This window comes from Strix aluco, chromosome Z (genome assembly GCF_031877795.1).
Source record: "Strix aluco isolate bStrAlu1 chromosome Z, bStrAlu1.hap1, whole genome shotgun sequence".
Classification (NCBI taxonomy): domain Eukaryota; kingdom Metazoa; phylum Chordata; class Aves; order Strigiformes; family Strigidae; genus Strix; species Strix aluco.
This window is the reverse complement of record NC_133971.1, coordinates 61,561,073-61,583,307: the sequence shown is the minus strand read 5'-3', so window position 1 is coordinate 61,583,307 and position 22,235 is coordinate 61,561,073. Positions and strand designations below refer to the sequence as shown.

The window sequence follows — 22,235 nt, the reverse complement described above, 5'->3', positions numbered from 1 at the left end:
ATGAGTGGGGAGCTGGACTACACTCCCCTACTCGCCACCCCAAAAGAGGTGCAGGAATGTCTCTCCTCTGGCATTGAATTTTGAAAGATGTGTCTGGCGAGACAGCTAGCTGACTTTGGCAGGAACTACCAGCAGTGTGACAATTAATTAAAACACAGTTGAGAAAATCGTAGCACAAGCTTATTCCATGGCCAGATCTGCAGCTCAGTAGCAGAGCAGGGCATCCTGCTCTAGCCTGTATCTCTTTATCTGAAGAAGTAGGCAGCTTGCATTTTGCACTAAAAAGAACAGAGCAGGATGAAGAGGGATGAATCCTTGTGCTAATCAGTGAGAGAGGACCTTGTCTGCAAGATAAGGAAAGGCAACCTGGAAACAGAACAGCAAGTCATACCACAGCAATAGAAAGGATAAGCAAGGCAAGACAGCTAAAGGCTATTTTACACGAGGAGGATCCCCTCCTCCTGTTGCATGTGTGCACTGAAGACTGAAGGAGCCTCTCTGCAAAACAGAAAAGTGAGCAGGAGGAATAGGTGCCCTGTCTATTGCAGTCAGAATTGCAGCTGCTGCACAGCTCCCCATATTTCGATGCCTTCAGCTGAGCTTTCCCAGGTACCAACAACAGTGAAGTTGCATGGATTGTGTTCCTAAACAGACACCCAGGTGGTTCCTGCTGTTACGTTTCTCACCACTGCACATTTAGGGAGATTCAAGATAGCCATGACATGCAGACTTCCCAGCAACTGTAGCTCTCACCTGCCTGCATGCCTGCCTGTCACTGGGTTGCCTCTGACCCTACTGACAGGCACCTGCGCCCCATGCTCACTGCCAGTGTGGAAAGGCAGGCAATACTGTGCTACAAAATGGGCTTGTAGATCAGTGTTGGTGAGACAGGCTTGCCACAGGTCACCCTCCAGTCCCTGGATGGCTTGATGCCATATTGTTCCTTACTGAGAGCATATCAAAGAGCTCAGCCCAGGATGAGAGGACCTCCACTGCATGTGAAGCTGTTGCTGTAGTCCAGTTAGTCATTGCGGACACAGGTAGGGAAGAGTTATTTTTTTATCCTCAAACTGGGGTTTCATTAAAAATGGTTGGTTTTCAGAAAAATATTTCATTGATATCTTTGATCAAACTTTGATCGAAGTAGGAGAAAAAGATCCTTTTTTTGTTTGTTTGAACTTACTAACACAGAAATCACCTGAAAGCTCACTCTGACTTTTTGGACTTAATTGCACTTATCTTCTGTGGGGGGAAGAGAAAATTTAAATATTTATAGGGAGAAAAAAGACTTACTTACTTGCATTTCCTAGTCAGGATGAGAGCAGAACATGGTTTTTGCTTGTTTCTAAGCAGATAATTTTTGGAAGACCTCTCATCCTGAAAGAGCTCTCATCCTGGAAGACCTCTTATCTACAACTATCAAAATTTTTATACGAATAAAATTAAAGCAGCACTGGAATTTTCAAAGTTAGTGTTAGTCTCTCTCTCACACCTCCCCCTTCCCCCCCTGCCCCCAACGTTTCAAGCTGTTTTTGCACCATTGCTGTGGAAATGAAATTTTGGGGTTGATTCTCCTATTGCTTGCTGCTGTGTGAGGCCAGTGAATTTGTTTGGGGTTTAGCACAGCTGCACCACACACAAAAATGCTGACCACATTGTGTTGGAGATACTTGTGGGCTTGTTTTGACTTTAACCTTCCACATGGTCTGTGGGTGCAAGTACCAGCCTAGTTATGCAACTCTTGTCTCCATTCCTCCAGACTCCCCCCCTCCTTGTCCCCCCTTGTTAGAAATCATGTATTGTAGCTCTCGCTCTATTACCTTCCACCCACTTTGGAATCCCTGAGTACTATAAATCAGGCTCTGTTTTACAGATGGAACTTTGCTTTCCCCTATAGGATTATGTATTTTACAGAGGAAGCAAAACTCAAATCCAGTTAATGATTGCACTGAAGCACACTGAGTTGATGCCATGAAGCTTCATCTCCATCTGATCATGATTATCTGCAAGGGAAAGACACTTTTTAAATGTTGGAAAATGTGCTGTGTCAGACTGGTGCAACTGCACATTGCTTAGTGTTCAGGGACACATTCTGCCTTCATGAAGTCCCTTCTATCTCAGATTATTTTGCAGCTGGGTTTACAACAGATTTAGGCAACTTTTTCAAGATCCAAGAAATCAGAATTATGCTCCCGCCCCACGTCTTTCATCACTTTGAAGTTTTCTTTTAGTGTTTTGTTTTTAATTTCCTTCTTTGTTTTAGGTGGAGATTTTGCATAACTCTTTCAAATTATGTTTTAAAATTAGACATGGGCGTGAGAAGGAACAAAAAATTATACAAATGAGCATTTTCAGTGTAACAAGATTTTATGCTGAGTAGGTTGTAAATCTGCTGCTTGCCCTTGCTGTCAATGGGTTTCGTGATCTCTGTTGGGAATGAATTGAAAGTTTGTGGATTAGCAGAGGTTAGTGAGGGCCAGCAGTCCACCCAGGGCTGCCCTGACAAGCATTGCCACTGCTCTCTTCTACTTGCCTAATCTGATCCCACCAGCCGTTAAAACTACACTAGTTGTCTTCCCACAGTTACATTGTAATGTAAGTTTTTGCTGGCAGTAGCCATGGATGTAGCTGTGCAAAACAGGAGTCTTCATGCTGTTTTGCTCTGACTGGGTTGGTAGCATCACCTATGATTAAGGTGGCGTGGCTGTCTCTTTTTTTTTTTTTTTTTGTTTGCTCTTTTAGTTTGCCAGATGTTGCCTGTATGGATTAGAATTTTCTAGGAAGGATGTCTGAACCTAGACAGAGTCAGACTGATTTCTAGGGGGGAAATTACACTGTAGAGTTTCCACTAAATTAAGAGAAAATGCATTGTTTAGTCCAGATATGCTTGGGACTTAACAAACTGCAGCGCAATCCATATTTTTCCCTGCTGACACCACCACCATCCGCTGGTGAGGAAGGCTGGTCACTCTCCTTATCACCACCCTCCTAGCCCCTGCCTCTGACTCCCACCCTCTCCCGCTGCCTCAGCCACTGCTTTAGCCCTCCTCCCTGACCCTGCCACTCCAGTTGTCTCAGTTTGAAAGAAAGTCTCAGCACGATCAGTTTGCACCCTCATTAAATTCTTCCAATGCCTTTTGGATATAAATAGGGGCTGGTGGTGGAGGAACTTCAAGTTGTGTCCTGGGGGAGAGGTACCGTCACATAGACCTTACTGGTCTTTTAATGGAATCTAACATTGCAAAGGTGACCCAGTTCTGCTACACTCGAGCAACTGCTTATTAACTAGCCTTGCTAATATGAACCATATATATTTTAGTCTCCTAAAGTGACTGGTCTGAGAAGAATCAGTTACCCTCAAAGTGAATCCCATTTGCTTCATGTTGCAAAACCCAGGGAGTCCTCATTCCCTGTAAGTGTCATAAGCTTCTTTATGAAGCTGGGCCGTTGACAACACACTGCATAGTGAAATGAGAACTGGCCTTGTTATTAATTTAATATTTCTCTATGACATGTCCTTACATAACTGATCTTTCACCCAGTGGCCACCTACGCAAGGCTGCTTGCAAACCCTGTCACTGAGAGGGCAGAGAGAGTTGAAAGGCTGAAAGAGGCAACTTTGTATTTCTCCAGAGTACAGATGCAATCTCCAGAGAATTAATTTGTGATCCAAACTTGCGCTCCCCTTGAGTGCTGACAAAACAAGGTTTTGGCAAAGGTTTTTCGAGGGAACAGCATAAGGCCCCTTGCAGGCACTGAAATGAAAATGGAAAATGATTCCTGGTGCAAAAGCATGGATGAGAAGGAAGATGGTCTGTGAGGCACAGCGGAGCTAGGTCGCCAAAGGCAGGGGTAGCACGGGGAGAGCGGCGGGGCCGCGTCCTGGTTGTGCGGGCGGGGATGGCGAGGCAGAGTGCGGCGGGGAGCGGCGGAGCTGTGTTCGGTGCGGGTGGAGAGCGGGAGCCAGGCCCGAGGGCTCAGAGCCGAGGGGTCCGTGCACACCGGTGCGCTCTGCCTGAGGTCCTGGCTCTCACCGCGTCGTGCCGTGCCGGACGGTGCCATGACGAGCCGGGCCGAGCCGCGCCGCTCCCACGGGGCGCTGCGATCCCACCCCGGCTCGGCTCCGCACCCAGCCCCGCCCCGCCCTCCCCGGGCAGCGCCGACCCCTCCCCGCAGCACGCGCCCAATGGGTGCGGGGCTCGTTTGCATATTTGCATACTGGCGGGGACATAAGGGCCCGGCGAGGCAGCGGTGGTGATAGAGGTTGTGTTGCCCGTCGGCCTCGAGGCACTCTGGGGCTGCTCCCGTAGCGATTCATTACCATCGCGTTATTTTTGCGCTACAGTTGTACTTATTTTAACCAAAAAAAATTTTTTATTTAAGTTTTTGCACCGAAACTTTTCTGCCGCGGCAGGGCGCGCAGGGAGAAGGAAGGCGAGATGGCCGGGAAGGCGTTTCTGGCTGCCCTCTGCCTCTGCCTGCGCGGAGCGGCGGCTGTCGGCGCGGCTGCGGCCGCCGGCGGTGAGTCCGGGCGCGGGGAGGGGGCGCGGGGCGGCCGGAGCCCACGGCACGCACGGGGCGGGGGGTGCCGGGGCTGCCGGGCACGCCTGTCGCGTTTGGGGCGGGGGCGGCGCGGGCAGGCGGAATGCCGCCGGTGTGGCGGGACGGGGGAGTTTGCAACCCAGTTTTGCAAGGCTCTGCGCGGTGCTGGGGATGCTGCGGCGCTGAAGAGCGGTGTTGGGGGGACCTACGTCCTGTTAGGACAGACCCGGAGCGCAGGCACGGGCTGTGGAGCTTCGGAATGTGTTTTTTCGCCAGGAGCAAGGTGGCTTCCGAGAGTCCCTTGCTGGACGCGCATTGGCACAGCCGTAGCAGCACGGTAGGGTCCATCGTCTCCCTGCGAGGCCAGGGTTGTCCTGGTGCATGGGACTCCCCCATCCCATGGGAGCTCAGCATTCCAACTTTCTACTGTTCTTGGTCCGAATTGTCCAAGGCGAGGCTGAGTTTCATCAGTGTCATGATAATGTTTGGGTTGTTAATGCCTTTTAATGCAGCAGAATCCATTAGGGAAAAAGTGAACAAAGGGGTATACTCTCACAGTGTCTGTATATACACATATGATTGTACCCACGCTATGCCTGTGGTACCTGTATTTGTGCAGAGGCACCCTCCAGGCTAGAGGGAGTGGGACACGGGCAAATATTGACGACTAAATGTTCACTAATGCTCTCTGTCACAACATGATTGCAGCTTTAATGAGCAAAGAGCCTAGTTTTAGGAGACCACTACTCCTCAAACTTATGTTAGCAGTGTGCCTCCACAGTCTTACTTTCTCACACTAATCTCCCAAACATAATTATCTTTAAAAGTCCACAGCCTTAGAAGAAAATGTGACTGTAGCTCTTAGAGCTACTGTGTGATGCTAAAACGGAATATGGAAACTACTGCTTTTTTCACTGAGGATGCCTGTGTTATTATTTCCTTTGTGTACAAGGAAGCTGAAGGGAAATACTGAAAAGTAAGAGGATGGGGTGCTAGGGCACAGCCAAAGGAATGTATTCTCGCTTTGAATCCTATCTTGTGCCATCAGAGGCAATCAAAAGCAGTTTTCATCACAGTGTCCAAGTAAAATATCTAGCTTCCCAGAGCAAGCTTTCATCTCTGTAGGAATTGATTTGCCACAGACTCACTAATCTTTACATTATTTCTCCTTAGGAACAGGTTATATGAAAACAGGTTCTGTGATCATCCTAAAGGTATCCAAGCCTTCAGTCCCGCACTATTTCTTGCACACCACAGTAAAAAGATGCTTTCCATGGAAACCATGGAAAATACATGATCCAGCCCTCTAGGAATCCAGAATATTTAACAAACAACATAGAAAAAGATATTCTAGGTGAAGATAACATTGGTGTTCCATGAAAAGATGAAAACACTGCTAGGAACACATTCTGATCTCCATTTTTACCAGCATAAATCCAGAGTCAGGGGTTACAGCAGATTTACACTGTTGTGTGATGTGAGCCGCTGGCTTTTGCTATTCCTGCATTTGGGATGGACCTACAAGAACAGCTTTGGCATGGTCTTTCCAGAAACAGTGCATTTCTGAGAAGGCACAGAGGTGAGGCTGTCAGGCATCAAAAGTGTGGTGGAGAACAGCATGAGCACTAGCACTCTTAAAAGTTTGCTGGAATCTCTTCTGTGCAGGATGTGCTTGCATGTTATGGCTTTCTCATACATCTTTTACTCCATATTACTGCAAGGTCTGATTGCGTTTTGCTGTGTTGGGCTAATTCCAGATATCCCAGAGGGACTGGTGGATGGCAAGAGTTCTGCTGGATTGAGTTACAGGCCTCCCAGCTGCAGCTGAGTAAGGAAGTATTTGATAGGGAGTGTGCTGGAGAAGGGCGAGCACCCATGTGCACAGTGCGAGAGCAGCAGCATGCCCTCGTTTTACTAGCTGCAGGACTTGAGCTGGGAGGTCCCTGAACTTGGGCCCAGTTACTTTTCAGAGATGTTGCTCTTTCTGTTGACTCTGCCTGGGAAGTGAAGAAGAATGTACTCTCAGGGCTCTGCCATTCAGGAAGACATAAATAAACTTGAAGTTGTAATTTCTTTACAGCAAAGTTAAACAATAACCTGACTTACGGAGTAAATTTAATGGAATTGCAACACACAGTAGTCTTCTTTCAGTTTACAGTGTAGGTCAAATTAAACAATAACAATTTCTGTGATACAGACCCTTTATTACAGCTGACCATGAGTTTACTTCTGAACTCCTTTAGGACATTCAGTATGACTGATTGATGGATGATCCTAGTGCTGGTTATCAGCTGAGGGAAGAGTTATTCCAGATGAATATGTAAATGTTTGATGCTGTGTGCAGATGTTTGTTGCTTTGCATGTGTGTGTATGTACATGTCTGTGTGGGCTTGAGTTTACAGTCTAGCAGTATAATTTCTAATGGTCTTTGCACCTATTTAATAGTATTTCCATTCTGTGTACATAATGATAGGAAATTGCTGTTTATCAAAGATTCCTTTTTTAAACCATGGTTCAGGTGCATGGAATCTGACAAATGCATTGTTATCATATTTGGCATTGTGTGTCTGATATGGCCAGTTCAATTTTTGATTAGTATTCCAGATGCTGTTACTTCCTCAAAATTCACGTTTTTCTTCATCAAAATCAGTTGCCAGGTTGCCTTGGCCTTCCCATGAAGGAAATTTGAAGCCAAATTCTCTTGAGTAGTTTGTAAACTTGTATTTGTACTGGGTCAGAATGCTTAAAGTCAGTGGAATGCTTTAAAAATTGTTGACTCCCTATCTGAATGGAGTTTCACAAATTGCAAGTCCAAAGTGTCACAAGGTTTAAACAGGAAAATGAAACTATGGAGCTTTCCCAGTCTCTAAGCTTTTATTTTTCCTCTTTCTTCTGAGTTCTGTGATATTATTTATACCTTGACATACAAGAGAGCTTTTTAAAATATGAAAACTGAGATTATGTAAGTGGAGGTGTAAGAAAAGCGTCAGAAAGTTTGCAGAGCATGATAAAATGAAGTTTGGCAATGCAGCCTGTAGACTGTTAGAAAATCCAGCTTGGGTCTGAAATTGATAGCTTAATTCTTAATTCCATGCCTTTTTCCAGTTCCCTAAATAAGTGCTTTGTAGGTCACCTTGTTAACTGAAGCACATAGTAGTGGTCAGAAAACTTTATTTTGTAACTGGGGTTTGCATTTGAAGCTGTGTGCCTTGAAGCTTTTGCAATACAAAACATATGCCTTCATACCTCTGAAAGTGTGATTTTTATTTTTTTTTTTTTTTTTGCAAAAGCATGGATTTGTTTTGTCTGTGCATTTTTACCTCCAGGTCTGATGCTCTTCAAGGCCTTGTTTAGAAATGAACTCGGATTCTTGTTGATAAAAATTACTCCAGTGTCTCAGTATGGATGCACATAAATATCTTTGTATCTAATTTCTGTGTCTATATTATGTAAAACCTGATGCAAATTCAGGTAAATTTCTATCCACTTTTTATAAACATGCTGAAGACTCCCCATTTCTGGGTTTTCCCTTGTTTAATTTAGGTTAAAACACATCATTAACTAACCAGTGGTGGCTGTGTACATTGCCTTTCTCTGCATTTCTTTGGCTTTGTGTACGGCTGTAAGAATAAGACCCAACTGTTTGACTAGCTCAGTTAGGACACGATTCAAGGAGACTTCTCACTTTATGAGGAAAAGGTGTGTGACAAAAGTCTATGTATGACAAAGTTTGATTCTGAATAACTTTTTAAAATAGACCAAGATACTTAAGGAAGTACAAAAGTAGAAGTGAGAAATGTTACCTTTATGAAGTGATATGCTTTGTAGCTTCTCTGCTGCAGTTTTAAGGCATGTTACATATAGATGTCAGTATGTGTGGTGAGTGCATACATACTATTACATGCCTCTCTACTATATTTCTAAAATTTAATCTGTGGAAGGTGGTAGGTGAGGTGGTGTTGCAGTGTTTGTGCAGCACAAGATGAGGTGCAAACAAGTTATCTTAGGCTCTGAGCCATACAGAAGTTGCAAAGCCTAACTGGCAAATTTTGAGGAGAGCTTCTTAATGAGCACATCATTAAGAAGTCTCCAACAAACCCCACCACACACATTTCCCTCATCCAGAAGGTGTCTTGCTGTGGGGAACTGAGCATAGGTGGACATTAGACAATGTGAGACTTTCTGTGAGCATAAAAGATAAAAATAATTTCTTCTGACTTTGTAATTCCTCATACAACATAGCTAAATGAGCAGAGTCACCTTCTTTCCCTAATTCATGGACTGTTGCTTTGCAGCTGCTGCTTTCCTGGTGGTGACTGCATCTCAGTGCTCCTATGTCCTTAAATCCCAGCCAAAGATTTCTATACCAAAACACATGAATATTTGTAAAGCACTTTGCACTTTTTCAGTGGTAGGTGCGACAGTATGGCAATCTGTCTTAAATTTGGTGCACTTTTCTAAGCGCACCTTCAAGTATGGTGCACTTGTAGTAAACTGAATTTAAAATTCTAAGTTTATTTTCAAAAGAGAGGGGGTCTGAACTTGTATATAAATTCTAGCATGTGTTTATAATTGAAAACACACTACAAGACAGGATATCAATTGAATTTAGATTTTGGATAATTATCAGATAGATATTATTTCCCTTCTGAATTAAAACTAAGTATGAAAGGAAGCACTATCAACTAGTGAGCAGGTGGATTATTCTTGTTTGCTGTTCTGTGCTGGGCAGGCGCATACATAATTGAAAGTCCTTGCATTGTATGCCTTACAGTTGAAATCTGTTCTTGGTCCTCTCAAGGTTTTACTGATTTCACTGCTGAGTGAAAAGTTGTATTTGATATTTAACCAATCAACCTTTAAGACTCTTCTTTTTCTGACTAAAAATTAAATAGTGTAAGTCTAAATTTGTTTCTGAAAGGGATTTTGTACTCTCTTCGTGAGAAAATGAAGTTTTGAATGTGCAAAAATATAAGAAGGGGCAACTTCTGAGAAAGATCAGCATTTGGTTAGTTTGGTAAATTTTGCTTTCAGTAGGTAAAGTCTTTTATTCATCATTATGTGAATACTTATACTGGTTTGGAGAAAGGTGTTTTTCATAAACTTTATCCTTTCTTTAGGGGGAAGGAGATAGGAAGGGGGCCCTCAGTGTAATTATGCTGGATTAGCTAGCCATCCTAGTGCAGTCAAGGTCAAAACCTAAAATTGAGCACTGCCTATGTTCAGTGAACAGTTCTTGTTACTGCGCTGTGTGTGCTTTGCTTTCTGCAGGTGAGAAGTCCTGATGAACTCGGGCAATGTTAGGCAGTTGACTGCGAATGATAGAGTCTCTCTGAGACTTGTACATGAGCATTTGTTGCCAGTCTGTGTTCTGTGATTTCTGTGGCCCTCCAAGCACAGCAGTAACCTTCCAGGCTTTATACAGCTACCTGAGTGCTGAGTGAGGTCAGGCATAAGTCAGTGCCCTGCTGAGTCTGGTAGCTTGAATGAGAAGACCAGAAAACCTAAGTTTTATTAAAAAATGGGTAGTTCATTCATTGCCTCTGAGTGATGCAGCACAACTTTATGGAGAAATACAAATCTGCCAGTTATCATAAAAAACCTTTTTTGCGATGGAAAAAAAGGGAAGTGGAAGTCTGTTTTGCATGTCTGACATGAGGTCCTCACTGTGTCCGTTTGCATTCTGTATGGTGGCTTGGAGCCATTCATTAATGTGTGTTTAGGAGTTTGTAAAAGCTTGGTCATGATGATGCCAAGAAACACAACACTGAGTAGAACAGAGCTGGCTCTAGTTCAGCTGCACTTGGAAAACAGGCAATCAATATTTGCTAAATGCAAGTTGCCAAAGTAGAGCCTGGATTTGAAAAGCATTGGAGTTTAAGTCCACAGTTATTACAGGGTCTGCTGGATATAGAGGTACTTAAGTGTTGATTCTGATGTAAAAAGAGGAGGCATTTAAGTTTCTTCTCAGACAAAGGAAGTAGTGAGCATGAAGTCTCAAGTCACTTCCTTGGCAGGAACAAAAGGAAAGCTTATACTTTGAACCTGGAGGGAGTTTTGTAAGAAGGTATCTTCACAGGTCATCACATACTTTGTTACTGCCAGTACATGATCTTCACCTCCCCCCTTCCCCCCATTCAAAATACCTTAAAGCAGAAGAAGTTTTTTTCCTGCAATGTTGCTTATCAGATGATCTGAAAAATTACTGCCTTCAAAATATAAGCTTCTGCTTTGCTAGTTCAGTTTCCTTAATGCGTGTCTGATCTCAACTGCTGTTTTTCTCTGGCAAAAAGTCAAAACTAGTGCTTCTAAAACAGTGTTGACTTTGCAGCTCTTATTTTTAATGCACTGTGACTACTGTGCACTATAAAGAACCTTGTTAGGCAGTGAGTATTGATGAAGTGATGTGGAAGATTCACCACCACAATATGTAACAGGGGTATGAACTGTCCTGTGCAGTTTTCTGTTCTGCTGTGGTAATGGGGAAAATACTGACTCCTAAAAGGAATTCATGCTTCTGACAGCTGGCCAGATTCTCACTGTTTTAGCAGGACCTTGGAGGGTAAGCAATTTTCACCCTTTGATTTCCTCTTTACATGGCTGTTGTCATGCAAAAGGAGCACTGTAGGAAATGAAAAGCATGTGTCCCTTTTCTTGACTGTTCCGATATCTCTCCAGCATTGTACCTATGACTCCTGGACTGTTTGTCCTAGTACTGCTAAACCACTGCTGTATGTTTCCTGTGCTTTTGCATAGCAGAAGCTGAGACCAATTTTGAGGGAATTGAGAGCAAGTTTTCCTTACGGACACCTAAAGAGCCTGACGAGGATGTCTGCTACCTGGTTCCTGGGCAGGTGGACAGCCTGGCACGGTGCAACTTCAACCATACCAGTAAAACCTTTGTGGTGATCCACGGATGGACGGTAAGAAGAAAGGGGAGGGATCTCCCTTTTAAGCAGACTCCTGATAAACTGTGCTAGATACATCAGCTGAGGTGTCTATACACAACAGATAATATTAAGATATCGCCTTTTTTAATTAAAAAAAACCAACAGGTGACAGGAATGTATGAAAGTTGGGTCCCGAAACTGGTGGATGCTCTGTACAAGAGGGAACCTGATTCAAACGTCATTGTGGTGGACTGGCTAGTTCGAGCTCAGCAGCACTACCCAGTGTCCGCTGCATACACTAAGCTCGTGGGAAAGGATGTTGCTATGTTTATCGACTGGATGGAGGTAAGACATGTAGTCACATGTCTCCTAGGACATTATGTACAATGTGAGACAAAACAGCAGTGATGCAGCTGTTAATCTCCTATTGGGTAGGTAGAGTTAAGCAGCTGCAGACAGTACTCTTGCTGGACTGGTAAAAATCCCAGCTTTGCTTTACGGTTATCTCTTACACAAGGATGCCTTTTATAGTGCATTCCAGAAACTTCACCCTGTGGTCTGCCGAGCTCTGTGAGTCCACAGTATTTCTGAAGGCTCTGTGAGAGGTACCTATGAAAGACAGTTTCCTACATATTATACAGCATCTGGTCCTTGGGAAACAGAAGTCTGCCCTGCCTTTGGGAAATACTTAAGAGATACAGAAACTGGTAGGGAGAGGGTGGCTGAAAACCTTTGATATAATAGCCCTGTGTTCTGTCCTTTATTATGCATTCCTTTCGGCTTAGATTTTGCCTTAAGTTAGTTAACTCAAATGACCTTGTATGGCACAAAACTATGCTAATTGTATTTAGTGTTTCTTCTGTTATTTATGGCTCAAAGACAAATCCCAGTGTTTACAAATTATTTTCCCTTGTCTTCTGATGTTTTCTCATTTGACTTCAAACTTTAAACAAATTGCTGTCTTCTGCAGGAACAATTCAATTATCCTCTCAACAATGTCCACTTGCTGGGGTACAGTCTAGGTGCTCATGCTGCTGGGATTGCTGGGAGCCTCACCAAGAAGAAGGTGAACAGAATTACTGGTAAGAAAACTTGTGGTTGTAGAGTGGAGAGTCCTGTCTCTTCCACGCTGAAATATTATGATCCTTTGGAAAAATCACCAGAATAATTGTTGTTTGTTGGCAATACTCAGGTTATGTGTTCATGCTTTATTGAATCGGCTATTTCTGTAGTAGAACTGGAAGAGGTTCAGAAAAGAACAGCAAAGGTGGTGGGTGAAAAGCCTTGATCTGCTTCTGCACAAGAAATGAGTAGGCAGGGATTCATCAACCATGAAAAGAGACTAGTTGGTGGGGATGTGATTGAGATTGGCCATGGCTTGGAGAAGGTCACAGTATCTCTTGCACCATGAGAACTTCAGCTGGTTGTGTTCATCCAGGTGGTCATCCTTTGCAGTTGGTGGGAGCTGTTCAAAAGCAACAGGAGGTAGATCCTTTTGCAGTGGGTGTAGTACCTGCAGACCTTTTTTCTATGGGATGCTGTGGTTGCAGAATTTTATATGGATTCAAGGGAAGAGTGGACAGATAATTAGAAGAGATCCACTGTGGGTTACTAAAAAAAATTAATCCTAACAGGCTCAAGTAATATTCTGGGCTGAAAATAATACTGAGAGAGTTTTGGGAAGCAGAAGGAAGTATACATAAGCTTGCCCTGTTCCTATGCATGTTTAGATGTCTGCTTAGGGTGGTTTTTGGAGGCTGAGAAGTGTGCTAGACAAGACAGAATGCACAGCCACTTTGAGGCTGGTTTACAGCCCAACACCTGTAGAGCTGAGTCTGAGCTGATCTCAGTGACAAAGGAAATGCCAACATCAGCAAATGAGTCTAAGAAAATCACTCATCTGTTGTGTCTTCACTGCTGAGAGCTCGGGAGCGGCATTCAAACGGGAACCTAGCTCCCTTCTTCCTAGTATCCTTTGCCCTTTCACCTGAGCCTGGCTGTGATCCCAGATCCACAGGCATTCTAGAGGGTGGGCTAGGCAGCAGTTGCATAAGGAAAGGCTGACTCCTGCGAGGTGGCAGATTAAAATCAGGAGGCCAAAGCACTAGTCTGTCTACCCTTCCTTTCTCTCAGCTGCAGTTTTGTTGCTTTCACTGAGGCTGACATGTCACACAAAATACCAGTAGTGCTCTGTTATGCCCCCTTGGTGTCCAGGATGAACCTTTCCCTGGAAAATGGGAGCATAGGGAGGGATGGGATGTGGTCCCTGAAGTCCTCATAGCAGAGGGGGAGGCAGCTCAGACTGGGGGAGGCTAACCAGGGATGGGTAGCCCAGATGCCTGTCCCCACTGAGGGCTGCAGAAAAGACATGTCCCTTCACTCTGCCTTCAGTCATCTCTCAAGTAGTTGTCTGGATTTAAGAGATAGTACTTGTTCAGTGGCAGAATAGTTCTGGCTGGTTTTAATATCAGTGCTGCTGCAGTTTGACAGTTAACCATAATAATCCCCTTCCCCTTAGACATGTAGACAGCGAAGCTCTCGTTTTCTTCCTGCTTGTTCCCCCAGCAGGCAGTTAACAGCAAGACATTTTCCCCATTTCACATGCTTCAGATGGAAGTTTTACAATTCTTGACAGGGGAGGGAGACACTGAGAAAATATTTACTAGTTTGTTTCTTCCATCCACTAGAAATGCTACAGCTGTGAGGAAGTTATCTGGGCTTCTTTACATATGTTTACATACACCTTATTTTTTAAACAGTGACAGCATTTCAAGGTAGTGTACTTGATTCTCCTGTACATGTGAATTTTATTTAAATGATCCTATTGTAATGTCTGCAGTGACACCAACACCATATGCTATACTCCAGCCCAATGTGGTAGCTGAGTTTGACATTTGTTATCATTGTCAGTGTTTTTGGCAGTCAATAATCTCAGTTTTTCTTTCTGGTTCACCCCATACAGGACTGGATCCAGCTGGTCCTACCTTTGAATATGCCGATGCCCTTACCCGCCTCTCCCCAGATGATGCTGACTTTGTGGATGTCCTACACACTTACACTAGAGGCTCTCCAGACCGCAGCATTGGGATTCAGAAGCCTGTTGGACACATTGATATCTATCCTAACGGTGGAGGTTTCCAGCCAGGTTGCAACTTGGGAGAAGCACTCCGTCTCATTGCTGAGAAAGGCTTTGCAGGTAAGGCTGCTCTGAATCAAACAGTCTAACATTCAAAGGGAGATCTCCAATAGCCTGCAGGTTTCCTGCAAACAAAGATCTCCAAGAGGCACAGAAACTTGTTCTTTTAAGTGCTTTTAAAAGTCATCATATAAAGCCCAGCTCTGGCATAGTGGATTGTGCCTGTCAACAGCATTGCTCAGGGGTTTATATCACTATATGCATGTATGTATAGATATTACACACTTTTGTTCTTTCAAGATGTGGATCAGCTGGTGAAATGCTCCCATGAACGATCCATCCACCTCTTCATTGACTCCCTCCTCTATGAAGAAAAGCCCAGCATGGCCTACCGCTGCAACACAAAGGAGGCCTTTGAGAAGGGTCTATGCCTGAGCTGTCGGAAGAACCGCTGCAACAATTTGGGTTACAAGGTCAACAGAGTGAGAACAAAGAGAAACACCAAAATGTACTTGAAGACCCGTGCTCAGATGCCCTATAAAGGTAGGTCTTGCTTCCTTACTGCTGAGCAAGACTGGTACTTTTGCTCAGCTGTGTGTCAGGGTGGGTGTGTGCTGCAGCTGACAATATTGCTGCTTTGGTACTTGTGGTGAGCAGGAATGAAGCTTATCTGCAGTTTGTCATTAAGTGCAAGCTAAAGTGCAGTCTCAGAAAAACAGTGTCATCTTACTCAAGGTGTGGAGTTGGGTGGTAGAATACAAAAAGGAAGGTATTTTGTAACAAGTTTCTAAGTAGCAAAATTAAGAAGATTTACTCTGGCTTGGTCACTTGGAACAACTGAATCTTCCAAATTTTTTCTGTATTTTTCATCCAAATGAATTTTTCCTACTGCTGGAAAAATAATTGGCAGATCGCAGCCTGATGAGCAACTTTAAAGATTTGCAACCACCAGGCTTGTGCCTTTCATAGTGCCTTTGCCAGAGCACCAGACCTCATTAAGATATCACAGTATTTCTTGATTTCTATTGCCACAGTGGTGAGTCTGAGGAGGTCACTGCCAGAAAGAACTGGAAGGGAAATAGCTTCTGAGTTGGATTTTACTACTTCACTAGCTTTGGCTGTACCACATTGTATGCTCATTATGTGTGTTTTGTGATGGACCAGCAATCAGAAGGCATATTCCTGCAGTGTTAGAACAGCTGCAAGACTAGTGTTTTGTTGGCATTTGGTGCTTAATCTGCAGTGCCAGTGGGTTGAATTTTTTTCACTAAGTTTCCTGTATGAGGAGGGCACAGCTCATTTGTTTCAAGTCAAGGATGGCAAGTCTTACACATTTATAACAGGTCTGAAGGTGATACTGCAGACTCTGGAGTTATTATAGTGGCAGTCAACTTAAATGAAGAGTTTAGTTGCAAGAACTGCAAAGGTGTTTTTTAATTGTGATTCTCTTGCATCCTCATCTTTACCTCCTCACAAAAATAGTTCCCTGGATACCTGCAGGAAACTGAACTCCTCAGTTTAGTGATGCTGGCATATTCTAGCTTAGGGGTTTTGTCACCAGCAGTCTTTTTAGAGGTTGAGTGTTTTCCTAATGGCCTTTTCTTTGGTGTTCTTTCAGTCTTTCATTACCAGGTCAAGATCCATTTCTTTGGAAAGACTAACACAACCAAGACAAACCAGCCATTCCTGATCTCTCTCTATGGCACTCTAGATGAGAGTGAGAACATTGCTTTCACACTGTGAGTAGCTACAGAAACAACTCCAATGTACTGTTGAGGCTACTTAACTCTGTTAAAGCCCTAGCTGAAAACCTTGTTCTATCCAGCTACAAAAATCTTACAGGGTCCCAGGATCTGCTTTTGTCCTTGATCAAGGGGAACACATCCACTGCTAAAATTAATGATCTAAGCTCTATAGGAGCTGTTCTTGATAAGAGATGTGATATACAGAAATGTGAAGTCTGACCTGTGGCTCAGCCTAATAAGAATTTTTCAAGTGTGGCAAGTTTCTTGTTTTTTTCTCTTTTCAGTGTCTTTATGCCATATTTCAGCTGTGTTAAAGCTCCTTAAAAGCAGACTGCAACTTAGAGTTAATTGTCCAAGTCTGAATGCCTCCATGCAGAAGCTGAGGGAGACATGGGATTTACTTCCACAGCTCTGCAAATAAGCAGTAGTCTGAGCTTACATCCCTGCACGTGGGCTGGCAGGGAATGGGGGTGGAAAGCACCAAAGTCTGTTTTTCACTCTGAGGAACATAAACTGTTCCTGGCTGGTGCTTGTCTGGTTTCTCTGAGAGCCACCAGCACTGGAGAAGACGCCCTTTGCCTGGCAGTCTGTCCCATGATTTTATTGCTGCAGAAAGCTTTTTCTTGTGCTTTTACAAAAGCTTAAAGTGTTTTTTCCTTATTCCATCCATCAGAATGGATGGAATGGAGAAGGTTGCTTCCTTCTCTGCAGTACATAAAATCCTTGTTCTGTTTCACATTAATTTTCTTTATCTGTCCAACAGTTCCCATTTTTTTTGTTTGTTTTCCTTATTCCACTGCCCACAGGCCTGAAGTCTCCTCAAACAAGACCTTCTCCTTCCTGATTTACACAGAAGTGGACATAGGTGACCTGCTTATGCTGAAGCTGCAGTGGGAGAAAGACACTTTCTTCAGCTGGTCAGACTGGTGGACTCCTTTTACATTTGACATCCAGAGAGTCAGAGTGAAGTCAGGAGAAACTCAGAAAAAGTAACTTGTTTTGATTGTTATAAGCTATATTAGTTTTAATATTAGACAGTGTTTTCTGATTCCTGGTATCTCACAGGGAGGGACAAAACATGGAAAGCAGTTACAAATGGGTGCAGCACTGATGATCAGGGCTGCAGTGGCACCAAACTAGCATTTATGTCACCCAGGTTCAGTTGTTTGCTTCCTCTGGATCTGCAATCTTTATTTTTACTCCCACATAATTCAATTGCATAGCACTGTCTCAAGTGCCTCAGATTAGTTATAATAAGCAGGAGAGGATGTCCATGAACCAGCATCTCTGATTATATTTGCAGTTCTTCTCCTCCTTTCCTTGGACATTTGCATAGTTTTTTTTGTGAAGAGCATGCTTAGAAGGAAACTTTTAGAAACCCTTCCAAAAATGTGCTTGTACAAGAAATCATTGCTTCATTAAGCTGGCTTTTCTTGGAAGTTGAATACCTGAATGGTGGGTGAAAGCTGAAACACATGACTGTTGCAGGATGTAGCTAATGCATGAATGTTAAAACAGCAAAGTCTGAACTGAACTGCTTTGACCTGAATTTTTTGAAATTCACTGAATTCACTGGACATGAGATCTGTTAGCAGAAAATGGACCCAGAACAGAGTATGCATGTCCTGTGTACAGTATTGTGAATAATGTTTCTCATTTGAATAAACAAGGCAGTCACTTGATCAAAGAACAGTTATCAGAGCTGAACAAATATAGGGGTGGGGGAAGTACTGATAAATAGAAAAGCAACTGCTCAGGTCTGAGGAATTTGGCAACATTCTTTGTTTGCAAACATTTGAGGGAGTAATTCAAAGATCATTCACCTGACAAAAAAATCACACAAGGACTGGTCCAAGAGACTTTGAGATAGAGCTTCTGCTTTTAGCTACAAGATTTTATGCAAAAGACCAGTGAAAGTTATGGCTACAGTTTGAGGTACATGCATAATGCACTTAGCAGCTTTTTTTGCACAGTGTTTATTTTGTCACAGAATTCTCTTTTTTAAAAATTTTCTCACAGGTTTATAAAGTAGTAGTGCCCCATGTGACAAAGTATAAAGACTACTTCCAAGCACCAGTCCTGTTCCTACAGTTAAATGAGACATCTAGCTCAGTCTTGTGATTGTCCAATATTTATTCCACAGGGTGGTGTTCTGTTCTCGAGATGGCACCTCGCATCTTGGTAAGGGAGAAGAGGCAGCAATATTCGTGAAATGCTTGGAGCAGCCTGTCAACAAGAAGAAAGGAGGGTATGAGTGATGACTATTGTTTCTGGTTGGGTGAAACTTGAGTGGTAGCAGGAGGATCTAATAAATCTTCCCAATTTAGTTGACTTGTGCACTACTCTTCTCAAGGCTTCAGAAACATCACAACTCAGGCTAACGTGAGGTTTGCTTATGGCAGCTTTGGCAGCTTAAAAACCCCTAATTCGGTTCTCTAACCACCTCAACCACAAGGTGTGGTTGCTAGCATGTCTGAAAAGCAAGTACAAGTCACTACCTCTCACATTCACATGGTAGCCAAGTATGAATGGCTGTTAGAGGGGGTTTACAGACCAGGCACTAACACAAAGAGGAAAGCATGCCTCTATCTAAAGATGCCCTACATTTACCCTTAATTGAGGAACATCCAAACATCCATATTGAGTCAGTCCAGAGCCCTTTCTCCTTACTGGCCAGCAGCATATTCAGAAGCTGGTACAGAAACTGAGCAGGCATACGCAGGTGCTCCCCCTGGCACACTGCTTTCTGCTGACAACTGTCAGATGAGTGACTTCGAGATTTGCATCTCTGATTTGGTTCAGAGATTGAGTCTTTGTACTTAATAGCTCTTGGTGCACTTTAACTTTTTGATCAATAATTTTTCTGACCCCAGAGGGGTCAGAAACTTTCAAATGTGAGGCCAGCTTTATTTGGACTTTATCCATTAATGTTTGAGCTGGAGAAGTGGTTATATTTATTTTAGTGCAATTTCTATGTGTGAAAGGTCTCATGGGGACACTTCTAGACTGAGATCTAGTTCTTCATAAAAAGGCATGCATGCTGACCTTCACTCCAGGGCAATGACCTGGGGAGGACTTGAGAGCTCTGTGTATGTATCTGACATGTAAAATCAAGCAGCAGCCAGGAAAACCCAAGCACGTAATTTATTTTCCTGTTAAGTAGTATTTTTTAAATCTTAAGTCTCAAAAATAAGACAAAACGAACAAGTATCTTATGTCTTCCTCTTCACCATATTTGTCTTCCCTCCCCACCTCCCCCCACAGTGCCAAGAAAGCCTCTAAAGAAAATTCTGCTCATGAATCTGAGTGACAAGAATGAAGATTTTCCACACTGGGGAGGAGGAGAGTTTGTTCATCCCCATGGATTGGATATTCAGAACCGAATATATAGACATATTTAACTGCTGCTGGCTTTTTGCCTGCTATTTCTAGCTATCTTAGGAGACTTCTTGTAAGGAAGTCTCAGCATACAGAGTTATTAATCATAAAGATACATTATTCAAATAGTTAAAAACAAAAAGAAACCTGCAAAACAACTTGCTGAAGGCTTGAGTGCTGGGAAGAAATAAGTAATTTTGCTTAATCGTGGTGCCTTGTGACAAGGTTTCTTGACATCAAATCCTCTATAGTAATATTCTAGTATTTATTGAAAAGAAGCAAAGCTCTATACCTGGATTTTATTTCTTTTCAGGATTATTCTGAAACTGGACAGGTTTTCTTCTGGCTTGGCTAACTGAATTTTCAGACAGTTCAGTGGCTGGAGTTCATTGTCTGCAAGTGTGTGTTTAGCAAATGAGTAGGTTTCTCATGTGAAGACACCTTTGCTGTGTGTTACTAAAAGGTGTCAGGACTGTCTTAATATGGGGATGAATCTTCTAGTTTGTGGTTGTGAATGTGTTGTACTGGGGGTTGATGCCAGTGCCACTTAGCAATAGGTATGATCTGTTAAGCTATATACTTCTATGCAGCTTACCCTGGAATAAATAGCAGTTGTAGAAGACAGCAGTACCAGTGTCCTATGCAGACATTCAACTTGTCATCTGTGCTTTCATTCTTTGCAAATGAAACCATCTAGTCTCTAACACTGTGCGAATAAGGAACTGCAAAGGAATTGAGCTATCAAAAACTGCAGGAAATGGGTTTTCTTTTTTCCCACCACTTGCTTACAACCTGTATGCCAAAACTGTGACAGTTTCTTTGCTCTTTCACACCAAATATCAGTCATGCAGCTGAGTGGCTGCTGTATGTAGTGCAAGTGAAACCACTTGACAGGTGACAAGCATGCTCATGTTTCCCTGTACTGGAATTGTGATTGCCAGTGATGTACCTTGGTTTGTTGCTTGACCGTGATACAGTGCTAGATCCTAGGAGCTGCTTGGTTTTCTGACATGAGGTGGAATTCAGCAAGGAGCAGGAGCTGTGACAGTTAAAAGGAGCCTTATTGTATGATGTACAAGAATGAATGCTCTGCAAAACACTTAAAATAGACATGCTGCAGGTTGCCAAAAATAGATATATTGAAGGCATTCTGCTTCCTCTTTTTTAAATAACATGTAACTTTTCTAGTACGCTGAAAGATTCAGTAGTCCTCTTTTAGCTTACTAGAAGATAAACTAAGTACTGGGGAGGCAGAAGGGCTTGAAGGTAGACACTCTGAGAAGTGTAATGTGAGCTATTGATGCTGGTTTTTGTAGTGTTTTCCTGCATGTGCAAGACAGTGTGGAGGTGGTGATTTCTCCGATATCATCCCATCTTGAAAGCAAAACCAACATGTATGCATTTATGTGCACAATTTGTTTCTTTTTTCCAGCTGTGGCTGCTAGTATATTTGGGGATAAAAGTCTTACAGTGCAATATATTGGAATATTAATAACTTTGAAATTGCTCACATTTGATTTCCTAACCCTTAAAATACAGCAGAGATGTGATGAGTCACTGAGGGTGGGGTTGAGTATTGAGCCACTGCCTTTGAGACCTCTAAAAATAAATATAATGATTTATTCCCTAGAGCTTCACATTTTGTTGCAATTTTCTCTTAAGAGCTAAGTTCCTTGGAAATAAAGTGTCTGAACAGGTGTGCTGTTAATACAGGATCAAATACAAACACATACAGAATGTGGATACAAAATAGTGAAGGTTCTTGTACATGAGGACACATGATTTAGCTTTGGATGTTATTTATTAGCTGTAAATAAGATATTTATGTGTGTAAAGGTAGTTTGTATATATTGCTAAAGTTGCTGACAGTCTCTACATTAATACAGTTGTGTGGTATTAATCCTGTAAATAGCTTTCAGAGACTTTAGCAACAAACCACTGCATTATTTATGTGGTTAATACTTTTTTTAAAAGAAAGCTCCTCAGTTTTGTACAGAATGGAAACTTATGGTTTTAATAAAATTCTCAAACTGATGCCAAAGTCACTAGTTTCCTTTTGATGAAACAATCTGCTGTATATCTTTTATGTGAAAGCCATAGCCTTTTACTTGGATTCTGGAATGAAAAGATAGGGTAAGACTTTTTTTAAAGCAAAGTGTGATTTTTTTTTTTTATTTTTTTATTTTCATTTCATTTTGAGAAATGCAAAAATTGCATATCAGGTCATCAAGGGATCACTCTGTGCCAGCAAGTATCCCTGTCACAAGAGAAGTAGCTGGTTACCTGCAGTTTGTGGTTTTCAAGTTTCATGCCCCTTTAAGAACAGCCCTTACTTCAAAAGGCTCATTTCTTCTTTTTTAGTGAATGTTAGAACTATACTTCTGCTCTTTGCTGTTAAAATAGAGGTGTTCTGGCCCTGTGGGTACAGGAGGCAAGTACCAGTCCCTTACCAGCACTACTGCTTAAGGGAGTAACAGTGGGAAAAATACCTGACCCACATGATGTGAGCACAGCTGAGCTCAAAAGTGGTTGTCACAGTTTGCT

At 42.8% G+C, this 22,235-nt stretch overlaps 1 protein-coding gene across 2 annotated transcripts; it reads left to right on the top strand.

Moving 5' to 3' along the window:
- Nucleotides 1-4,275: 4,275 nt before the first annotated feature.
- On the top strand, nucleotides 4,276-21,725 carry LPL (lipoprotein lipase). 2 transcript variants are annotated; one of them, XM_074812641.1, is made up of 10 exons: nucleotides 4,276-4,521; nucleotides 11,302-11,465; nucleotides 11,598-11,777; nucleotides 12,403-12,514; nucleotides 14,395-14,628; nucleotides 14,869-15,111; nucleotides 16,187-16,307; nucleotides 17,120-17,302; nucleotides 18,457-18,561; nucleotides 19,578-21,725. In XM_074812641.1, exons 1-10 carry the CDS (start codon nucleotides 4,440-4,442, stop codon nucleotides 19,621-19,623), a joined length of 1,470 nt encoding a protein of 489 aa, XP_074668742.1. In that variant the 5' UTR covers nucleotides 4,276-4,439; the 3' UTR covers nucleotides 19,624-21,725. The 2 variants fall into 2 exon arrangements, with proteins under 2 accessions (XP_074668742.1, XP_074668741.1); XM_074812640.1 differs by having other exon boundaries at nucleotides 11,299-11,465.
- The last annotated feature ends 510 nt before the right edge of the window (nucleotides 21,726-22,235 follow it).

What these genes read in the sequence shown, in the direction of transcription:
- LPL (XM_074812640.1), top strand. Translation starts at nt 4,440, where the DNA reads ATGGCCGGGAAGGCGTTTCTGGCTGCCCTCTGCCTCTGCCTGCGCGGA. An exon ending in CGCGGCTGCGGCCGCCGGCG is followed by an intron (nt 4,522 to 11,298) that starts GTGAGTCCGGGC and finishes GCTTTTGCATAG; the next exon opens with CAGAAGCTGAGACCAATTTT. An exon ending in TGGTGATCCACGGATGGACG is followed by an intron (nt 11,466 to 11,597) that starts GTAAGAAGAAAG and finishes AAAAACCAACAG; the next exon opens with GTGACAGGAATGTATGAAAG.